We start from the raw sequence: 22093 nt of genomic DNA on the forward strand, positions 1-22093 counted from the left end.
GCTGCAGCGACTCCCCCCCTTCAAAACCAAGCGCTCGCTCCCCATCCCTCCGAGGTGCAGGAAGGGGCCTGGCCTGGCCGCAGCACGCGGGAACCTCGGGGCTCTCCCCGCAGGCTGCAAGTTACGTGCTGGTGAGCCCAGAGCCTGCCTGGCCCGGCCACGGCGCGTCCGCAGCCAGGCCACGAGGCCCCCACAGAGCCGCAGGGAGGGTGGCCGAGGGCACAGCCCCATGGCGATGCCCACAGAGCGCAGCCTCGAGCACGCCAGCAAGCAGCACTGGGGGCTTTTCTCCAGCAGAGAAGAGCTGTAGTGACCTGCGTGCAGCTCCCACACCCGTGGCCCTGCAGGAGCGCGCCCCAAGGCCAAGGGAGGATGCAGGCAGGGGAAGAGAGGGGCTCTGGCAACAGCAGCGGCTCCCCAGCCCCAGGCCCCTCCTCTGCAAAGTTCCAACTCAGAGAGAGGCAGAAAGATCTATACAGTATAATATATATTTCACTATGAAATAGCAATTTCATTCCCTGCCTTCTACTTGATGCATCCTGAATTAGGTGCTTCTTTTTTACGTCACGCCAGAGGGCTGGGCTTGTTTCTCAAGCGAGGCACGTGCCCTCCCCGCAGTCCCTGCCAGGGGGCAGGAAGCAGGACCCAGAAGCTGCCGCCCAGCTCCTCACTTCCCCCTCCACCAGGGCAGACTGCGGCTTCTGGCAGCAGGGGCCTGCCAGGGTGCTTACAGCTCATTTAGGTGGTTGCTCAGTGCAGATTCACTCCCCTCATTCACGCTGCCGTGTGTAGCCATGGCATGGAAGCAGCAACTGAACCCCTCCACGTCATGTATACGAGTACAAGCAAACCGTCCAGAGGAAGGGAAGTGGCAGGGGCAGTGCAACACGCACACGCACACCGGTGACGCAGAAGGCCCTCGGCACCGCCAGCTGCCTCGCACGAGAGCCAGGCCTGCCCAGGCAGCACTCGCAGACCCCAGCCCACGGGGGTAGGTCGGGGCTGCAGCCGGTTGAGTGCAAAGTCTGCCAAATCTTGGTCAATCTGTGGAATAAGGAGTCCTTTTCAGGGGGCTGGGTCACTGACCAAGAGCCATCATCTCTGGAATCAGTGCAGAGCCGGATGGTTCGGGAGGTGGAAGGAAGAACAATCCTACAGGAAGACAGAGAGGGTGTCTTAGGGAAACCAGTCGTTACAGGCCCCAAAGGGTACCAGAGAGCCACTGTTCTGCAGACATTTTGTCAGAAACATGCAAATTGGCCACCAGTTATTGTGCTCAGACACTGTGTTGGGAAATAGTGAGGACTCGGTTGTTCTGCGTCTTTCAAGCTGGTCTAACAGAGCTGGGAAAAAGGCCAGAGACAGCAGGGACAAGTTGAATCTGCTGCAAGAGTCTGGGCTCAAATAAACGAGATCAGAGTTCAAATTCCCTTCAAATGAAACCAGCAGGAGTTCGGCTACCAGCTGGAGGCCAGAGCGCAGCGATGCCCGAGATACCTCACCCTGCAGCTCGCACAGCGGCTTCCTGCAGGGCTCTCGGCTGCCCCCCGACAGCGGCCGGGCACGTCGCTGCTGCGCTGGCAGAGAAGGGAGCTTCCCCTCGGGTACCTACCTTTGGTTTTTGTACATCTGCTGATCAAGTCACATCGTCCGGCTATATTCAATGCCACTCTTGGCAGAAATGCCAGACCACGGCAGAAGGCTGCAGAGAAGGCTCTGGGCTTGTCGATATATCCTCTGGGGAATTGAGCACGGGCTCAGACTGGCTAGTGTTGATCCAATGTGCTGTAGGTAGTCAGTGGACATCAGTTAAGGACAGTGACTTTTATAATCTAACTTAAAAAATAACTTCCAACACTCTGTGGACTAGCACTTGCTCAAGAGACCCTACGACACAGCGAAGGCTGCTCTGCTCAGCTATTTAGACAGATCTGCTCCTCACGTTACTCGACTGCTCCGTTCTATCAAAAGCAGGCCTACCTCACACCATAAAAGAAGGCAATTTGGGAGCGCTGGCTCCAACTTGTGTGGAAATACTTCATCGAGGCAGCTGCCGTAGTTTCCTTTGCACTCCACAGCAAGTTACTGTGTGGGGGCTGCAATCCATCCACCTGCACTGAGAGATCTGGACTGTTTAGCTACACCTAGGAAAGGTCAAGTTTCTTTTCCATGATCCAGTAACCTGAAACAAATTCCCAAATTCAGTTTGAGAGCAGCCTGCTGAGACCCACAGGCCAGGCCAGAGACACAGGGGATCCTAAGCAACAGGAAGCAAGACCAAGGGCTTTTCTGCCACGCTGCTGGCCAAATCCTGCAGCGCACAAGCCAAAGCTTGCCTTGCACGTTGGCTTAACACGAGCATTTCTCCATCACCGGCAAACTTGCTCCAGCTTCAAATTCAATTTACCATGCTACACTGCCTCCTTGAACTGTTCCCAGAGGATCTGGGTAAGTCTAGGCACAAGTGGGTCACTGTCAAATCTGTCTAACGTTGCCTTCCTTCTGGCTTCAGGGAAATCAGCTCAATTAAGCTCACAACAGAGCAGGCACCAGTCCCCAGGTATAGCCAGGTCACGCTTTGCTAGATTGCCATTTTAACCCTAAAACATAGTTTGGCGTCTGCTTCGCATGCTTCACTGGTAATTAGGCTGAAGGTAAAGGATATAAGATTGTCCAGGGTGGATGTCCACCATTGATGTACAGAACGTAGGTGAAGCCATCTTTGAGGACCCCTCTTATGGAATAGTAATAGGGCAGATAGTGGTGCTGCTTAAAGTCTCTGTTTTCGTAGAAGTTTATTGCTGTGTTGTTAGTGGTAAGGACGTGCAGGTAGATGGCTTTGCAGTGATCTTGGGCAGTTGTTGATATATGGTCTTTTAAACTTTCAAGCAAGAGAGAACCTGTTGAGGGAAGGAACAGCAGAATTACACAGCGTAGCTGCTTGCTAAGGGTCAGCACAGGGCTTCAAAGCTCCCAGCTGAGACCCCGGGCACCCAGCAGCTGAGCAGCAATTGCTGCCCACACTTGAGGGCCCCAGATCCCACTCATTCCCCAGAGCTTCACACGGGCATCGAACAGGACAGCACTCCATGGCTTTAACATGAACCTCACCTCAGCTATGAGCACGGTTTCGCAGAACAGGTTTATAAAGACAGAAACGCTTCTGATTCAATAACCACAAAGATAAGTCAGACGCAGAAACCTGCCGGTGATACTCATCCCCAGGCAAGCAGCTCTTGGCTTTGGGTAAGGCCAGTGAGTCATTTTCAGTGGTATCAGTCCCATCATGTTTATTTTAGAGCCATTTAAAACAGCAGAGTCAAAGCAGGACTTTACAAGCAGGTTACTGCGTTGTGTCTACTGAATTCAAATTAAAATAAAAGAATTGGTAGGATTTTAAGTCCCCTTCTTAGGAGAAGAGGTGAGGCACAGTCTCATTCAACCTGTCTTTGCCACAGCCACTAGCCAGCAGGGGAAAAGCAGAGAAGGGCGCAGAGGATATTCCAGCCACGGAAGACTAGCCCTGGAGGTTCATCCAGGCAGCCTCAGCATGGCCCAAAGGACCCACAGAACCTGCAGGGCTAACTTCCTCCATCAGGTGCAACAGAAATATCCTTTAGCTAATACAAGCGCACAGATGAGATTTACGGTGCTGTTTCACAACCCCCAGGGCACAGATGATTTTCGGCAGGGCCCACAGGATTTCGGAGCAGAAGTCAGCAGCACTGACCCTATGGTTACGTGAGACTTAGTAGGAATTTCTAACAGACAAGTACAAAAAGACACTTAGCGACCTCAACAGAACAGTTTGATTTTGTTATGAGATATGCCACTCATGACTCACAGTAACCCAACTGCCCTCTGGTTTAACAATAGCAGAGAACCAAAGTCTTCTAATGTCTGCCGGAGAAAATTCAGAGATTTAGTGCTTAAAAGTGTGCCTGGGCTGAAAAGCCTCCTGCATGAAAGACTGGAGCTTCAAACACAAGTAGAAAAACTCTTGCAAAGGGAAAGGTCTCACAAAAAGCAGCAGCAGGCAGCTTTTTTAGGTTGTTTTGCTACAGGTGCAAGTCCAAAGATCTTCAGAAAGCATAGCAACGTGCTATCTAGATTTAATGGATACAGGAAATGCTGATACTGAAAGGAGAAAATTCCAGCAATATGGAGCTGAAAAAAATAGGATTTGGAAACTGAAAGGGGACTCAAAACAGCCACAGTTTTACAGAACAGAAGACCCCCTTGCTAACTTTTGAACATTATTCTGTGTAAGCATTTTCTTCTTTGTACAGAAAATTTAGACAAAGTAGCATTTCAATTTAGGTTTTAAATGCAGCACTCCCACTGAAGTCTCTTCTAGTCACTTTTTAATGCATCATACCAGTTTGTACCTTTCTAAACATGAGTGGGGAAGAAGGGAGGACTTGAGGAAAAGAAGCCGATACCTGTATCCACTGAAGAGACTGCAGATGTGCAACTGGGTCATCCTGCCAAACCTGGGCTATTTCCTTTTGCAGATCAAAGATGCAGATCACGCTTGAAATTGCACCAGAAGGGCACTTACTCGATGACAAAACACATCCTGCTCTAAACGGAGCTAGGCCCGCCCCTTCTGACTGCAGATTTCCAAATGGCTGCAGAATTGCTGTGTGTTGCAGCAGGCATTCAGAGCTGACCTTTATGTGCACTTGACAGACTAAATCAGGTCTGAGTTACACCCTTTTCCCAGTTCATCTTTCCCTAAACATCTGTTCTATTTGTTTAAGTTGCAAGTTTAAAAGCAGCTACTTTTCTGCCTCAGGTGCCAGGCTTCTGATACCCATGGAAGAAAATCAGAAGCCAGGGAGTACACGCTCCCCTTTTGTCCCTACCAGACAGGCTTCAAACCCTGCTCCTGGATGAATGACAAAGTGCGAGGACTGCTCAGCCCCAGCAGCTCTTCTCAAACTCTCGGTGCAGACAGCAGCAGGAGTGCAACTTTTTGGTGTGCTCAGCTGTCCCCTGGGAACGAGAGGGACTGCGCTCTTCAGAAGTATTTGTACATTGTGCTGCACTTACACCACTAAAAACTTCTCCGTGTACCTGCGCTACCAACACAAAGGGGATGTGAGAGCATCACCTTCTTGACTGCTGGGACGAGTCACAGACAAGCTTGTCTCAGAAGGTAATTGGAGTTAAACGGTGCAGCTCTTTAGTCATGCCCAGTAGTCACATGTGGCAAGTAGGACAGCAACAGAATTGTCACGTAGCAGCATCTTACCTATTCCATGTTTCCTGAACTCCTTCACCACACCAAGACTTAGGATGTAAGCAACTTGAGTGTCCACAGGAAAACTGGAAGCTAGGATGTCTCCATCCTGAGTAGAGATACGAAAAGTTATTTAGTAAGATACGTGGAGAGACAGAGGAGAAAGCAAGAGTCCTGCACTGGAACACCTGAAAACAAGGCTATAGCAGGCATTTCCCGTCACTGAAGAGTCCTAGCTGAAGCTTCTGGGAAAGGCGGTGGGGAGAAAAATGAAATGAGCATGGTCCTGTAGGTGGTATTCCTGCTTTCCTATCATCCTTCCAATTGCAGAGCACAAATCATCCTATTTCCTTACTATATGCGTTATGTCTCTAAGCCCATAAATACCTACACCCTTCACCAAGAAGGATTCAAATTGCCATTTTTGGAGTTACGCATCAGTGTCTAGATCACTTCCCTGTAGTTTATCAGCAACAGTCTTTATTGCCTGCATTCTCAGTCTGAGCTGTAGTGCCGTGAAGGACAAGAAACATGCTCCACAGTCCCAGTTGCGTGGAACAGCATCTGAACAAGCCCCTGGCTTTCAGTTTGGCTAGAACAAGAGCCTTTTGTCAGAGTTGCTGAAGACACAGTTTGACTTTGAGTAGCTCTGAGGTGAAGCCAGATAGCTAGAGTGAAGAGACCAGTGCCACTCAGCGCTCTTGGTTCCTACAAGTGTTACTGACTGTTCCGTTTAATCATGACGCTGATGGCCTTTTAGAAGTTAGGCACTCTCTGCGTTGCCCCTGTTTTGTTTTTAAGCCACTCTCCTATGCTGTTCTCCCTACAATAACCTGGGGGGTCTTTGATCTCACTGTCTTCAGTGACCACCTCTTCTTCACCACTCTGACCATACCGTACCGTCTCTCCTGACCTCCAAACTGCCATCCCTGTAGCCTGAAATTCCTGCAGATAGGTCACCTCTGTTTTGCGTTCAAGACAGTGACAGCGAACAAAGGACACTCGCTGCTGCAGGAAGTCACAGCTCTCAGGAGTGACTCACTCAGTATGGCTAAGGAAGTTCATGCCTTGCATAAGAGAGGAGTAGGTTCGCTATCCCACGAGTGCACATACCTCAGCCACTAGCAATGACCAGGCACACTGAAAACAGGCTGGCAAAAGAATTGTTAAAGTGGCTTTTAGTCTACAACTGCATTACCTGATCCCTCCTCACAGCACATCAGGCAGCAAGTTTCCCATCAGACCACAGCTGGCCAGCCCCAGCAGGAACAGGCTTTCTGGTAACAGGCTGCTCAGCAGCCCATGTTCAAACACATCCCACCACCCATGCTTCATTAGCTGGAAATCAGCACGTTCTTGCTTTTTCACAATTAACTCACGACAGCTCCTGAGCAGAGGGGGGAAAAATACCCCAAACAGGCCCCATCCCAATTAACCACATCAAGAAGTGAGGTATCTTGTACTGAAACAGAGTCCTCCTACCTCTTTATGCACCTTTGTTCTGCTCTTGATCTCTGCTACTATCATTCCCACGATGGAGCCTCTGTATGTGGCTGCGAGGGAAAAAAACTTCTTGTTGGAAGTGATATCTCGGTACCATGAGTCAGGGTACCTGGGAAGGAAGAAAAAACAGGAACGTTTGGAGAACAGATCCCACGAGAGCAGACAGTGCTACAGCCAGCATTGCGCTTCACTTCAAACAGGCAGCAGCATCTTCAAGTGCCAGGCACTGGAACTGCAAGGCAATTTTACACAAGACTGAGGGAGGGAAGCTGAAAGGTCTGTCTTCTGCAGGGAAATATAGTCAAGTAGCTTTGGACTGACATATGGCTGAGCTCTTTCTATGCTACAAGCTTAACTTACTCCATAAAATCTGGGCCAGTACGTTATCTACCTTTCCTGACTTAACTGTTGTATGGTACCATGAAACAAACTGCTGTTGTACCCCATTTGGTAGCATGCTTTTTTCCCCCCAGTTGCACCTAAGAAGCCACAGAGGTTGCTCGTGTAATGGTCTCCTGCCTTGCTAAGACAAACCTTCACTTTACATTCATTGCCCAGAGCCTTCGCTTCCATCATTAGGAAGTTATTTTTATATACAAGATTCACCCGCCCTCATCAAACAGTGTAAAGATCTTATTAATTCGACACACAGAAAGAACACTGCATATTGGTACAAAAAAAAAGTCACACCACCAGCTCTGGTTACCCTTCTGTGCTACCAAAGGGAAGGTAGCATACGCTGATTTAGGTCCAAAAGAGAATTCAGCGTGCCTTGTGTTTAAAATAAATCCACAGATTCTAAACTCTAAAAATGCTTTTGGTGGTTTGCTGAATTGTACACAATCTTAATTATAACCTGCTAAAATCCTCTACAAACTTTCTTGAAGGTTAAAAAAAATAAAATACTTTAGTTCTAAAGCTGTAGTTTCCCTGGATACTTTCAGCCAGAAAGCTATCACTGCCCTCCAGAAAAACTCCTCACTCGTGTGCTCGTGCAGAGATGAGTGCTTACCATTTAGGGGCCTGGGGAACTAACCTAGGACACCGAGATCAGCTTCAACCCCAATTAAGTCTTGGAAGCAGCTTGCATGCAGCTGCAGAAAGTGGCAGAGAGGAAAGGCAACAGTCAGAGGGGGAGAAGGCAGCAATGCTGCTTCCTTCAATGGCACTGTCAGCACCTTCTCATCAGAAAGGTGCTTTGCAGAGCCTGTCTCTCACAAGGGCTTATGTTCACCTCAGCATCACCACTGCATCAGGTCTACTGTGGGCCAATCCAAACAATAAAAGATGAAAATGCAAGTGGGCTGGGTCCAGCGAAGCAGGAGACAACAGAGCGGGACAAAGCAGAGGACAACTCTCTTTTAGATCTACAGAAATGCCTAATATTAAATTGTTTACGCTCACAGAATATGTTTGATGAAAAATCTGTGAGGCCTTTGACACTTAAGTTTTGCACAAGTTTCCTCTGTCCAGAGGTTTGGTCTCAACAAAAACCCGCTTCAGAGGGTGCAAATGGCCCAGTGAGCTGGGGACGGCTGAGCATGCCCTGCAGCACAGTGCTGCGGGAGAAAAGGGGACCCCAAGTACACAGGCAGGTACTGTCCGGTCTCCTCCCGGGACATGCAGAGAGACAGCCCCGTAGGAACAGGAGCTCCCTGTTGGTTAGGCTCACTCTGAGAACGCTCTGCTGGCACACACTCGAGAACACAACTTTATTCCACAAGCACAGGGACACTATTTCTTCCTGGAGGTATGATCCTTTCCCATGTCTTACACAGTCTTTCCCAAGAAGCTGATCCACCCCCTTAATTACAAAGCCCCCTTTTCTGCCAATGGCTGCATTTTGAACTTGCAGATGCTGTTAGGGCTCTACATAGCTCCTTAACAAGGACACCACCACAGCACGGAGAAGAGTCAGGACGCGCTGCTCTCTTAGCAGCAGTCCAGATGGCTGCAGAGCCTTCAGCCTCAGCTCTGAGCTGGAGCAGTGCCGCTTCACACCACTTGTTTCCAGATCCCCGCCACCTCATACCCACAACCAGGAACGTACTCGATTGGGAACCAGTCACCACAGAGCTGTTTCACTGTGTCTATGTCATCGTGGCAGAGAAGACGCAGGTTTACGTCGGAAAGTGCAGTCGGAGGCACCTCCTCTGTCATTCACGCCTGCAAGAGAAGAAAGCACGTTAGGTTTGACAAAACAGCCTCTGACTCTCAGCTTCAGGCAAGCATCTGTGCAAAGGCAGCTCCCAGTACCAAGGGAGTTTTCTTCCGAGCAGAACAAGTTTAAAAGAGCTGAAGCGAACTGCGGCATCATCAGCTCGAGAAGCGACCGGGACCCCTGGCGCCGAGAGGCTGGGCGCAGCTCACAGCTCACTTCGTGTCCTGGCGCAGCCCGCCAGCACCGTGATGGTCACACAGGTGACAGCTGTGGTGACAAGCACTGATGCTGGTGCGAAGGAGCACGTAGCACAACAGAGACCAGAAGAGCAGAGACGGACGCCGCATTAAATGCAGCCAAGAGCATGCCAAGCGTGCCTTACAACGCATGGAGCTCTTCCAATCTCTGTGCGGGATCAACACTTTGTCAAAACAAAATTAAACAAAGAGCTTAAAAAGGAAGCACTACTAGAAGAACATCTACAAAGTCCTCTTACACGACCCTCTGATCTCCACTTCATATGTAAGTAGGGCTTTTAGATTCTTTTTTACAAATGTCTTTTTTTTTTTTAAGCTTATGCTGGAGAAATGGGACGCAGTTTCCCCTCATTCCTATGCACTACAACTCCCCAGGTGCTGGCTTTGCGGCTCAGCAGAGCACATTCTAACACAGAAATCCCCAAAGCCCCCTCTCCTCCACCACAGTATGGCCACAGCCCTGCTAACCATGCACAGGACACTTCCAACGTCCTCAGACCTTTTTAAAAAGCTATCAGACGGGAAGAAGCAGGCTGTAAGTGGCTGTAAAAGCACGTACAGCATGAATGAAAATCAGAGCTTGAGAACACGCCTCAGGACAAAGCCCCCTGCCCGATTCCAAGCCAGCAGGGCCAGCAGAGGCAGGGCAGGGCACAACTCACTCCGCAGCCATCCACCTGCAGCTTTCTCACTCTCATTCCAGCCCTCCTAGTGCCAGGTCAAAGAACAGGCCAGGATGCAAAGAAAAATATACCCTGGGTTTAATCAGATTTCTTTTTCCTTTACTTTCTTCCTCAAATTTTAGGAGGTCCAAATCTTGGTCTTGAAACGCTGAGTTATAAGGAGAAAGCTGCGCACAGCAGCACGAGTGCATGCCCTGCTGCAGGAAGGGACGCTCAGCTCTCCGGTGCTCTTGCTTTGAAGCTCGGAGACTTGAGAAGGAACTGATTTCAGCACGCTCCTGCTGGGCTGGGTACGCCATTTGAGCAGCTTCATTTAAAAATCCCATCAGCTCCACAATACTGTAGGGCAGGCTCCGGGCTGGGAAAAAGGAGGGAGGAGCGCGCAGGAGCACAGCAGCAGAGCAGCTCGGGCCATGGCGAGGCTCCCGGCCCCCTACGTCGCTCCGCTTGCAGGCACTCGGGTTTGCAACAGCAGCGTTCTTCTTGCTCGTAAATCTTCTAATCCCTGAGAAGTTTCAATGCTCCTATAAGTCAACGCCCTTTCTCAGTCAACCATTTAAAAATAGTCTCGGCATTGACAAACTGGAGATAAACAAACACCCGTGAGAGCGGCGTATTTTCGATACTGGGCAGAGAAGGCGGGCACCTAGGAGCACTGAGCAGCCGCTACAGGAGAGGCAGGGCCAGCACAGGACACGTTCTTGCAAGGATTAGTTCGTGTTTATCTAACGCTGTATTCTCCAAGAGCTAGGCAGGCATCGTGCATCATCCTGGAGCTGAAGCCAGCCTTTAAAATAAACGGACAAATCCAGGAGCACTCTGTTGAGCGGGGTAACTCCCCTCCCAGCACCAGGCGTGCGAGCACAGACTCGCTCCGTCCGCTTTCCATCACGCGACCAAATCTGGGTGCTCTTGCACATTTAAAGAAAACGTAAATGAAAGAAAATGTAGGGCCCCTGCCTGGCACCACGTGTTTCACAAATACCCAGGTGAACACTCAAGACCCAAGCCCTGTCCCTCCGCGCAGCCTCGTGGCTTGCTAGCATTAGCAGAGCCCAGAGCAGCGCGGAGCAGCCCGGAGTCCAGAAGCAGAACCGACACAAACCCTTTTTCAGCCTCCCAAGTGTTCCAGCGTATTCTCAGGGGGGCGCCGATCTCTCAGCTTTACATCAAATGAGATTTGCTTTTCTCTGTCTACCCGTTTAAAGCCAGATCTAAAAACGCCAAGCCTACCTGCTTCCAAAGGCTGCTTCACGAGGCGTGCACCACAGGCCCTGAGCCAAGCGGCCGCTCGGCACCCGCTCATTGCCCTGACGAACAGCTCGGCGCTCGCACTGTGCCGCTGCACCAAGCCAGCATCCCGCAGGTGCCGAGCCCCCACGAGCCTGCAGGAGGCACGGGGCATGCGCGAGGTCGGTAGGAAAGCAGCGGCCTCGGAGAACACAGCAGAAAGAGAAACTCCAATGCGCCACACACGCATAGGAGGGCACGGTGCCTTCCGGTTAAGCGCAGCGGAAAAGGCTTTGTAAGAGCCCAGAGACCCAGCCCCAGCCCCAGCCCAGGCCTGTTTTGTTCAACTGTGCAGAGAAACAGCTTGTGAGACTCACACTTTACGAATTGCCTTTCCAAGCTAGTTTTCTGGGTTAAGATACCTTCTCCTGTGGGCTGCACTGGCGGAGGCTAGGCGTTTAGAACAGCAGCCATACAGCACTGGAGCCAGCTCTGTTACGCTATGTGCTGTACCAGCAAAGAGCTCTTCGGGGCAGAGAGGAGTAAATCCAGGGACTACTGTGGATTATTGCAGAGAGCACTGCGGAAACCTGCAGTTAACAGCTCACTAGAAACCTACTGCCAGGTCTTCTGCAGACACGGTGTCAGGAGGTGCTTTACGGGAGCACCGAGAGCCACCCACCTGTCTGTCTGCCTCGGGGAGGACGTAGGGCAGGAGCACAAAAAAAGCAGGCGTTTGAGATGGTGTTTTAGGCACGGCTCGATACCCACAGTGAGAATGAAAAGTTATCAAAAGGTTTAAGAAAATACAGGTACGAAGCACTGCCGAATAGGAAGCTCGAGGGGAAATGTGGAAGCAAGCTAGGGTGCCATTTTTGGGGCAGGCGAGGCGAGGCACAGCAGCAGTCATCATGGCCAAATACAACTGACAACTGATTTAAATGGCATGTTATCTTACAGGGAACGTTTGCTTGCAGAGACAAACAGTTCCTGCAGGTTCACAGCACCACCTTACAGCAGTCCTACCGCTAAGACGTCCAGCGACCTACCGAAAGTTGCTGTAGGACTCAAAGGCCCTTCTGGCTATGGCACTCTGCAGCCGTGCAGCGCGTTAGCAGCGTTCAAGGATGACAGTTAATGGGAGCGACTAAGTGTGGGGAACAGGACACGCTGTCACCACTGAGATAATCAAAAACATTTATCCCATGAGGTTTTTCAGTCTTTTTCTAACCGCTACTATTTGGAAAGAAAAATTAATAAGTTCATTTAGAGATATAAAAAGTGTGAGCATCCAGGACTTCAAGGGGAGAGGAACCATTTGGACGGCACAAAGAGGCCACGAGCTAGCGGGCAGCTAACGTGGCCTGCAGCACAAGCAGGAAGGCCGGAAAGCTGAAGGTGGAAAGTGGAACATCAGCACTGTCAGCACTCCACTGAAATAGGCTGGGCCACCCTGGGCAATGAGCCTGCCATCCACGAGGAAAAGCAAAGGCAATTTAGTGAAAACCACAGAATTTCACAGGACAAGGATTTTGTGGCAACCCGCTTTTGAATGTGAATTGGCCCACTTTTCGTGGCCAATCACTTTGGAATACACAGAGCCTTGTATCCTCACGCCAGCCATCTAAGAGGCAACTATTTGCCTCTAATTAGTGTCTAGTAAACTAAGATCCCACATGCATGAATGCAGAAAGAAACAACATATCCCATGAAGGTATCCACCATAAAAAGCACTTAACTACCATTGTATTTTCAGGAGACCTTTGGTCACTCTGTCTTCAACAGTGATGGAACAGAACACACCCAGAAAAAACTACGCTGTTTTTAGCCAGAGAAAACAGTAGACCAGAAAAGGGGCCAAACTGCATATGCTCACTCAACATCCTTTCAAAAAGGCAAAATCAATCATATTTCAGGCACTTTCACATGTGCTTTACAACTAGTTCATAAAGTAATTACTGAAGCTGCCTACAGACCCGTAGCTCATTGGTACACGAGCTAGCAAGTCGGCACTTGGCAAAGATGAAACCAGCCATGACAGCACAGAGCAGCTAAGAGCAGTAGAGAGAAAGGTCACTCGCTCTCAGTGCTGGGAGAAAGGAGAGCAACCGGAATTAGAGACAGCAAATAATCAGAAATGCTTCTGCACTCCCCAGATTTGCAGCAAGTTGCGGAAGAAAACAAAGAGAAAGTTGTGAGATTAACCATGCACAAGCGGCCGTGACATGGGAGTGACACCACTTCGACCAACGACAGGGGAACTTCAAATCCTCGTGCATAAGCTGATTATCAGCTGTGACAGTGTTTCATAATCATTATTATTTTTTGGCCTTGTCTGAAGCACCTACTGTCTGTAATCACAAGCAGGCGACACGATCACTGCTCCTTCTGCAGCCGGCAGTCTCCGTGGGCTGCAGGCAGGATGCAGGCTAGGCGCCTTTGTCTCTTGGGAACACTTGAAGATAGGTTTGGTTTGCACGTAGCTCTCAAGAAACTGGAAAAGGTTGTAGTGGGTACCTGCAGGGAAGAAGAACACCTGCTTTAACAATTAAGAACTTAGATATTCACGAACTACTGCCCACATGGGAAAAACACTTAGACCAAGTCACACGAAGAGACAGCTGACGAGAAGGCTCTTTGTGGCTCTCGGGGCTACGAAGTTCAAGTTGTCCTTTGATGCAGTTTTGTAGCCACCTGTGGTTTAGCCCCTGCATACCAAGTTCCACTGTAGTTTTCTGTAGCTGTCTAAAACTCTTTCCAAACGCCCAACCCCTCCGCGCCTGGGAGGGGGTGGTTGATTTCGGAAAACAGATGTGAGGATGGAACCGCACCCAACACTGCTGGGAAGAGTGCGACAGCTGAATACGGAGCAGGTGAGACCAAAGATCTGAGCAATCTGCCAGCACACAAAATCTTTCAGTCCGCAGAGAAGTCTCAGGTTCTCTTGCCACACAGAAAAGCGAGGTTATAACGAAGCACCTGACAGCAAGGTAAGGCAGAAATTAACTCATGTAGCATGCCACTGTACATCTCCGGCACAACCATTATAGCTGCTACCAGAATTTATTTCTAAGTCTCTCCTTTCCTTTCTCCCATTAGGGAGAACTTGAGATCACAACGGCAGCACAATTAGAGCAGCAAAACACTCGAGTGAAAATAAAACCTCACCCACGTTTGCTGGCAACGTTCTGCCCTGAGAGCTGGCAGGATACGACTGTGCCAAGAGAAGCTCCACCTGTAAGTACCACTTCTAGAGTCAGCTTGGTTTTACAGGCCAGAGACATGTTGGAATTACGAAGAAAAAAAGCCAATATCAGCGCTAAAGATACCTCTAGGACTCGATGGACGTTAGAAGGGCCACGCAGTGGTTTAGAGGTAGCGTAAACCTGCTCACCACTGCTACACCAAGACTCTGAGTCCCGACCTCTGAGGCCACGCAGTGGCTGCTGCAAGGCAAAACGCACGCTTCGGCCGCACGCAGCTAATCGAAGGAGATCCGATCCATTTTTGGAAACCCGCAGCGAAATTACCTCGTTTCTTTTAATAGCTTTTTCTCGGGTGTCAGCCTGCTGTTCAGGTGACAGCCACGGTCTGGGACTGCCACAGCTGGCACAATGCTCTGCCTCTCTGCCTCGCCCATCTGCCTCACCAGGACACCCTCACCTGACGAGCTAAGGTTTTAGGGTTGTGAACGGATCGCGCTGTTAAACACCGGAGGCAGCTCCGGGGGCACCCCTTCCCAAAACAGGAAAGTTGGCAGCAAGCAGGATTCGTAACTGAGCATCCAATTCCCTTTGCTACCTAAAAACTGCAGATATTGTTAATATACAAATGAATTTCAAGCAAACTACATTTAAAGTACAAAGGCTTTGAGCGCCTATAGCAGTCTTCTGCCTTACTTTATTGAATCAAACACAGCAAAACGTTACCTCTAAACCCCAGATCTGAGAGAGCAATTTTGGCCTTATGTGCATTGGACAGCTGCAGAGGAACCCGTCATATACTCAGTAATATTTGGCAGTAATAGGAATAGGATGAACAGAAATTTTAAGTACGTTAAATAAATAAGCTGACTTAACATGCAATTTGGAATTACAGCAGAGCGTCATATCTAAACTTACTACTTAAAAACAATGCTGTACATACTCGGCATCGATAAGCCCTAGCTTTAATGAATTGAAGGTCAGCATTTCACACTTCTGCCCTAAAAGCAGCGGAGCCTTCAGCTTCCAGCAGCAGCCCCAGGGATGGGCAGGACCCTCGAGTTACCAGCGCTCACCCGGCGCACCGACGGGCGTGTGGGCACCGACCTATTTCTACCACCAGTACTTCCACCTCCCACTGTGCAGGAGCAGGTCTCATTTCGAGTTTAGCTTAGAATCAGCGCTCCAAATTCAACAGGGTGTTCAAACGCAAGATAAAGCTTGATGCTTACTAGAATTTGGCAAAAAGCTGCTTAAATGCTTTTGAAAATCCCTCAAGCAGCTCCATGCCTTCAAAGCCTGGCCAAGCGATCCGACAAGTTAAGACTTCCCCTGTCCAGCACTATAGGACAAGTTTTAACACTGATTCTGCCTTGTGCATCCTGCAAACATAGGTTGGATTTGAGCAACGAACAACCTTAAGATGCCATTTTTGTGAATTTTTACTTGGACTTCCACTTCCATCCAGATAAGCTCATGAAAATCCCCAATAAAAAATCTACGCCGCGGACACGTGCGCAGTAGCGGACCAGAGCTGGGTTTCCCTGCCTGGAAAGGCAAGGGCTGGATTTCCTTGCCCTGGAGGTGCTGCCCCAGTAGGGGCAGCAAACCCTTGTTTGTGACCGCGTGGACAGTCCCCAGGTCCCAGCAATGAGACTTCCAGGGAAACAGAACACAAAGTGTTTAATGACATCTGGCATCCTCCCTCGCTTGCAAACAAACAGGAGGTGGCAAAGCCTGGATGAGATTTTAAGAGCTACTCAAAACGCAGGGCAGGAGCACGTGAGCTGCACCAGACACGGGCTCGGCTCCTGGCAGGGGAGCATCACCGCGGGAGCTTGCGTGGCTCCGTCTCTCTGCCCCGCACCATCTGGCATGGGGGATTTGATTTCCATTAAACCATTCCATTTGAACCAGCCAAAGGTCTACTTCCCACAAAGAAGTAAAGATTTCCCTTCCGCATTTCATTTTAAGCTTGCTGCGTTTTTAGGTTACTGGTCTCGCAGGGAACGTTCCACACAGACACCCCTGTTATCGAGCTCCTTTTATTTAATACAATGAAACTGCAACTGGATTGGAAGAGATGATGAGTTCATTACCAAGAACGTCAAAGAGGTGCTTCTAGGACTTAAGTCAACTTTAACAAAGCAAGAGGAACCGACATTTTAAAAACCTTCAAGTATTTGGTTTGATACCTAGCTCCTACTTCATCTGGTCATAGAATAATTAAAAAAAAAAAAAAAAGGTTGGAAGGCCCCTCTGGAGGGCAGCGGGCTCGATGCAGCCTGGGTCAGGTCGCCCAGCACCACGGGACGGCTCCTCTCGCCACGCGCAGAGGGCACCTGAGGACAGCCCTGCTCCCCTGGCACCTACAGGAGATGTGAGGTCCTGCAGAGACGCGAGGCTCTGTTAGGTCAGAGGTTGGACTCGGTGATCTTGGAGGGCTCTTCCAACCTAGATGATTCTGTGATTCTGAGGACGAGCAGGACACGCTGACACGGCCGAAGCGCTACAGGAGGAGCCCCTGCAGATTTTTCAGGGGCTCTGCCTTCTAGCCGCAGTGAAGCGAGAGAATATAGGCGTGTGTGAATAAAAATGATTTTCAGCCTTGAAATTAATTCTCTGGGGCCTATTAACGCCTACCAATGCTACGTCTCTGATTAACCTACTAGACAAGGTGAGGAAAACGCTCCAGTGTGCCCACCACATGGATCTCTTCTGTTTCTGCTTTGGGGAGAGATCAAACACAGGCAGGAAGACGGTTCACTGCAGACATTCCTGCATCTGGCAGGAAAAAAAAAAAAAGCCCACAGCTGCGTGCCCCCTGAGCACACCCGTGCCTTCAAACTGAAAAGCCTGGGAATTAAACACGCTGCCTACCCTGCCACCGCCGCTTCTGCCAGGAACCCAGCGGGGGCATGCCCCCATTCAGTCGCCACTTGGTGCTCTCACCTCATTTACTTCACAGAGTGCTCCTGCTCCTTCCAGGAATCACCTTCAGGTCTGCTCAGGACGAGCAATGAGGGAGCCGCAGGAGATGTGGTTCTCCTTGCTTCCAGCACATTATGCAAACCGATGGGGCTCGGCGCTCACAGTCAAGTAGCACGGTGAAAATGTCACCTCTCTTGTATCCTTCACATCCTACGGGATTGCTCCCCAAAACTGCCAGCACTTCCCTAAATTAGCAGAAGCAAGCAAGGCTCTTTTAATGGGAAAACTAGGACAAAACCATGGATTTTATGCCTTGGTCTGAAAATAATATAATCATCTGGCTGGAACAGGCTCTGATGCTGTGATAACATCACGCCATGGAAGTCCGTGACTCCTTTCGATCTAGGTGTTACATTTTTCTTTAGTTTCTGCCAGAACCAAAAGCAGCGAGCCCGAAAGCTCTTCGCAGACACCTCGTGACTCAGCTGCACGCACCAGCTCAGGACTTGGTGCTTCTCATTTATGCTCCTTCAGCGGCAACCTCCTCCTGTGCACAGAACTGATCTCAGCTAGCTTTCCCCGCAAAATCCCCTAGGCTGTCATGCCTCAAATTCACGCCGTTAGCCCAGCACCCCGCACGCAGACCCCGTCTGCCTCAGGAAACAACAAGCCGGCAGGAACGTCTTGTACAGAAAGCCGCAGTTATCTCAGCACCAGGGAGACCGGAGGGTAGCCTTGGTTTTAGAGAGGACAGCGTGGCAGCGAGCCCTCAGGTTCCCCGCAAAAACGAAGCACTTCTGTCTTCCTGAGCTGGCCGGAGCAGCACGCGCAGGAGCGCCACCGGCGCCACCCAGCCAGCCCGGCCTCAGCACCGAAATCCTGCAGGCGTCATTTTAAGGAACGCATTTGCCCCCGGCTCTGCGCTTCGCCTCCCGCTCTGCCCAGACCGAGGCACACGCCACAGGACCCGGAGCCAAGCGCACAGGATCACCGTAACTACCAGCTGGCCTCCTGCCGAGAAGGACCCGAATTCGACACAGACCGCGGAAGGACATTAAGGGAGGAGAAGACAACGTAGCGCTACCTGCGCAGCAAACAGCAGTTATTTGAAATGAGAGCACTTACTGTTAGCGAAATCCTTTTATACTCGTACCCCGGGTCCTCTGGGCTCCCGAGGGCTGCTCTGTCAGCCTTCCAGCAGAAGAAACACTAGCCTCCCGGTCGCGAGTCGCCTTCTGGACTGGCCCCTTACCCTACAGCTCCGGCTGTGTTACTGAAGCTGCAAATTTCATGCGAGCCGGTGCCCACGTAACGCGTCTCTGAAGCACGCTGCAAAAGGCACAGCTTCCCGCTGCCCCAGATAGAGCCATTCCTCTGGGGAACAGCGAGCAAGAATCGCGAAGAGGGTTTTGCTGTTAAATCTCTCCTTGTTAAGACGCGGCAGAGAAAATCTGCTTTGTGACAGCGGCACTGCAGGGAGTTAAAACCGAAGGGTCACAACAGAAGCACGTTTGCAACAAGAAGCTCGCTAGAGGAGAGACCCAACACCTTGTCAATGCAGAGCACGGCACGGTTCCAACAGGCAGCTGCTCCTCCAGAAAACGAGGAACCCCGGGCAGCTCATCACACATGCAGGCCCGCTGCCATTTCCGGATTAGAATAAACAGCTCCACACAAAATGTACGTAGCGACTAAAAAAGCCAGAAAATCAGCCCAGCGTAGTGCAAACACTGGGAGAGGGAATTTCAAGCCTGCCTCCATTTCCCAGCCGCTGTCCTCGTTACCACGCTGTCGGTAAAACCCAGTCGCTCTGCCTACACCAGCACAGGAGACACTAGCAACTAACTTTGTAGGGGTTGAAAAAGATATTCCTTCCCTAGCTGGCAGACAAGCTCCCCCAGTTCGCTCTTCTCCACGATCTTGTACTCAAAAGCTGTGCCAGCGGGGCTGCTTTTCTTCTCCTTCCTCAGCGTTTTCCAGCGTGAGGTGTCCCCGTACGACTCCAAGCACCGCTGCCGCTGCTGGGAGCTGGCAGCACTCACAGGAGGTGCTGGGGCAGCCGGCTGCTCTTACACCCGCAGCAGTAAGTTTAAAACGCGAAATTCCAAACTGAATTAAAAGCTAAGGCTGGAAAACTGACCGGCTCCAGCTCTACCTCTCCGCTAGGAGGAAAGCGTGGGTTGGGGCAGGCGGCGCGAGACACGAAACTCTTTGCGACACCCGCGTGCAGCACCGACGCCGCAGGTCCGCAGCGAGCACAGGGCAGAGCAGAGCTGTGACGGCCTCAGGATGGGCTCCGCAAGCTGCTGCCAGGGAAGTTCCCCCGCCCCGCACCCGCACCCGCACCCCGCCAGGTATCCGCACCCACGCTGTCAGCGAGGGCCAGCAGCCGCCCGCAGGGGTTTCGCCGGCTCCTGCCCACTTCACGGTGCTGGGGGCAGCCGGGGCAGAGCGGGGGAAAAGAGGAGGAGGAGGAAGGCTCCTTGGCTCCCACACGGGCACCCCCCATAGCCCTATCGGACCGCGCTGGTCCAACACCACTAAAAGCTCCACGCAGAGAAAAGCCGCCCCCCGTGCACACAAAGATCATCCTTCCTGGGGAAGAAACAGCAGCAGACAGGGCCGAAGAACTCACGGAAATAAATACACGTGGTGAGCTAAAGGCTCGCTAAGCTCCCAGCTACAAAGGAGCGGTTTCCTGATTTCCACCGGCAGCTCCCCCAGGGTTTCATGCCATCCGAGGCCAGCCTCGGTACCAGGAGACGCGATGACACCCCTCCGGGCTAGGAAACCCCTCTGTTTTAAGAGGGCATTCACAAAACAGCAGTTTCCCTGCACCTTGCCCATTACCCAGGCACGTTGGGGCGCCTGGCTGTAAACACACCCAGCAACCAGCTGAGAGGCAACAGCAGCAGCGGCTTCAAAGAGCGAAACGGTGCGGCAGGACTATGCTCCCTACGCTACCGCACGTTCCTTTACTTGCTGCCAGGCACCTAACGACTAATTAAAGCACCGAGACAAAACAGAGCTGCTCTTCTAACCTGCACAGTTAAAACCACCTCCTTTAAAAGCCTGGTGCTGGGCACGACTCAGCGTTGCAGCGAGGAGCATGAGGCTGCCCCAACGTCATCTTGCAAGCGAAGGCATTCCATACTCCAGTTGCGGCACACCGTGAGAGTCACCAGCTCTTATTTATTATTATATTATTATTGGAATTGAAAATATCGTCGCTTCTTAGAAATCTCTTAGAGCTCATTCATACACCCAACTGGCTTATTTAAAAAAAAAAAAAAAACACTGAAATGAAACAACGACAAAGAAGAAAACAAAACCCGTGCGCTGGCACGCCCAAAACGTTACCAGAAGCATTCCCCTTAAAAGCTTTTAAAGAAAAAAAGTCACGGGGGGGGGGGGGGGGGGGGGGGGGGGGGGGGGGGGGAAAGGGAGAGTCCAGCACATTGAGAAAGGAAGTAAATCCAGCGTGAATTCTTAACGAAAGGACGCTCCCAGCTATAAAACGTTCCCAGGTTCATAAAAACGAGATGGGAGAACGGGCGACCGGACACCCAGCACAGCCTGCCGGCGGTACTTCGGGACGGGGCACGGGTTCTCGGGACAGGAAAACCCGAAGCTGCTCATAGCTGCGGGCAGCCCTCCCTGTGCCCCAAGCCCGATACGGCGGCGGACCAGGTCTGTACGCAGGCACATGAAGGGAATGCTGGCCGGAGACCGGCAAACACTTCCAATTTGCGCTGACCGCGGTGAGGGAAAAAGCCACGCTCAGGCGCAGTTCCCCGGGTACCTTGGGTTGCCGCTCCGCAGCCAAACGGGATGCGGGCAGCGGTCGGGGGAAAGCAGAGGGCAAAACGCGGCGGGCGTTCGGCCCCAGCTGGCGTGGCCCCGCGCGGGGTGCGGACTATGAGCGGCTCCGTGCAGCCGTCAGGAGGCAGCCAGGCCCTCGGCGCGTCGGGGCAGCTCTCGGGAGCTCAGCAGGCTCCCGGTGCCGGCTCCCCGGTCCCGGGCGCTGCCGCGGTGCGTCCAGGAGCCAGCTGCAGGGGCCGGGGCGCGGGGCGGCGGGGGCCCGGCGGGAGGCCGCACCGCACGGCCCGGGGCCCGAACGTGCGGGCAGGCGGCTGCCACCCTCCGGGGTGAGGCGCGCGGCGGCCCCCGGCTGGGCGCAGCGAGCCCCGGGCTGAGCCTGCGCCCGTACGAGGCGGCGGGGAGGGCCCCGCCCGGCCCCGGCCCCGGGAACCGAGCCCGGTGCCGCCCGGTGCCCCTGCTGGGGGAGGGAGGCGCCGGCCGGGTGCCAGCCGCGGGGCTGCGCGGCCCCGGGGGGGGTTTCGCCGGGCTCGGTGCCCCGGGGGGGGCTCGCTCGGGCCGAGCAGGGCGCGCCCGGGCCCGGGCCCGGGGAGCCGGGCGGGACAGAGCCCCGGGGCCCGCCGGCACCCGACCGGCCTCGGGCGTCTGCGGGGCCGGCACCGAGCGGGTCCCGGCGGTTCCCCCCCCCCCCGCCCCCCGGTCCCGTCGCGCTCACCTCGGGGGGGCGCGGGGCGCGCTGCGGGCGGGGCGGGGCGGGGCGGGGCGGGGCGGGCGGCGCCGGGCGCTCAGCGCATGGCGGGCGGCGGCGGCGGCTGGGGCCGGGGCCGCGGCGGGCACCGACCGGCGGCCGCTTCTCTTCCGCGGGCACGGCGCAACAACGCGCGGCACCATTGGCTGCCGGCACCGCGTCACCGCGGCGGGCGCAGGCGCGGCACGGAACGGGAGGCCCCGCGGGGACGGGACGGGGCCGGCCCCGGGGCAGCGCCCCCCCCCCGCCCGGCACCGAGGCACCCCCGGGAGCCCCCCGCCGCCCGGGCCGCTTCCTTCCCGTCCCCGCCCCG

At 52.6% G+C, this 22093-nt stretch overlaps 1 protein-coding gene across 3 annotated transcripts; it reads right to left on the bottom strand.

Annotated features, from left to right (window-relative positions):
- Positions 1 to 469: 469 nt before the first annotated feature.
- NAA60 (N-alpha-acetyltransferase 60, NatF catalytic subunit) lies at positions 470 to 21797 on the bottom strand. Of its 3 annotated transcripts, none has more exons than XM_040575331.1 (7): positions 21748 to 21797; positions 8799 to 8914; positions 6728 to 6857; positions 5258 to 5354; positions 2666 to 2900; positions 1613 to 1798; positions 470 to 1152 (listed from the first exon to the last, which is right to left on the bottom strand). In XM_040575331.1, the coding sequence occupies exons 2-6, from the start codon at positions 8906 to 8908 to the stop codon at positions 1642 to 1644; spliced, it is 729 nt and encodes a 242-aa protein (XP_040431265.1). In that variant the 5' UTR covers positions 8909 to 8914; positions 21748 to 21797; the 3' UTR covers positions 470 to 1152; positions 1613 to 1641. The 3 variants fall into 3 exon arrangements, with proteins under 3 accessions (XP_040431265.1, XP_040431264.1, XP_040431263.1); XM_040575330.1 differs by lacking the exon at positions 21748 to 21797 and adding an exon at positions 18339 to 19483; XM_040575329.1 differs by lacking the exon at positions 21748 to 21797 and adding an exon at positions 13428 to 15729.
- Positions 21798 to 22093: the final 296 nt, after the last annotated feature.

This window comes from Cygnus olor, chromosome 15, assembly GCF_009769625.2.
Source record: "Cygnus olor isolate bCygOlo1 chromosome 15, bCygOlo1.pri.v2, whole genome shotgun sequence".
Classification (NCBI taxonomy): Eukaryota; Metazoa; Chordata; class Aves; order Anseriformes; family Anatidae; genus Cygnus; species Cygnus olor.

Coding starts and splice junctions, on each gene's coding strand:
- NAA60 (XM_040575331.1), bottom strand. CDS start 8,908: ATGACAGAGGAGGTGCCTCCGACTGCACTTTCCGACGTAAACCTGCGT. Junction 6,858..8,798: donor GGTGACTGGTTCCCAATCGA/GTACGTTCCTGG, acceptor CTTCCTTCCCAG/GTACCCTGACTCATGGTACC. Junction 2,901..5,257: donor GTTCAGGAAACATGGAATAG/GTAAGATGCTGC, acceptor TTCCCTCAACAG/GTTCTCTCTTGCTTGAAAGT.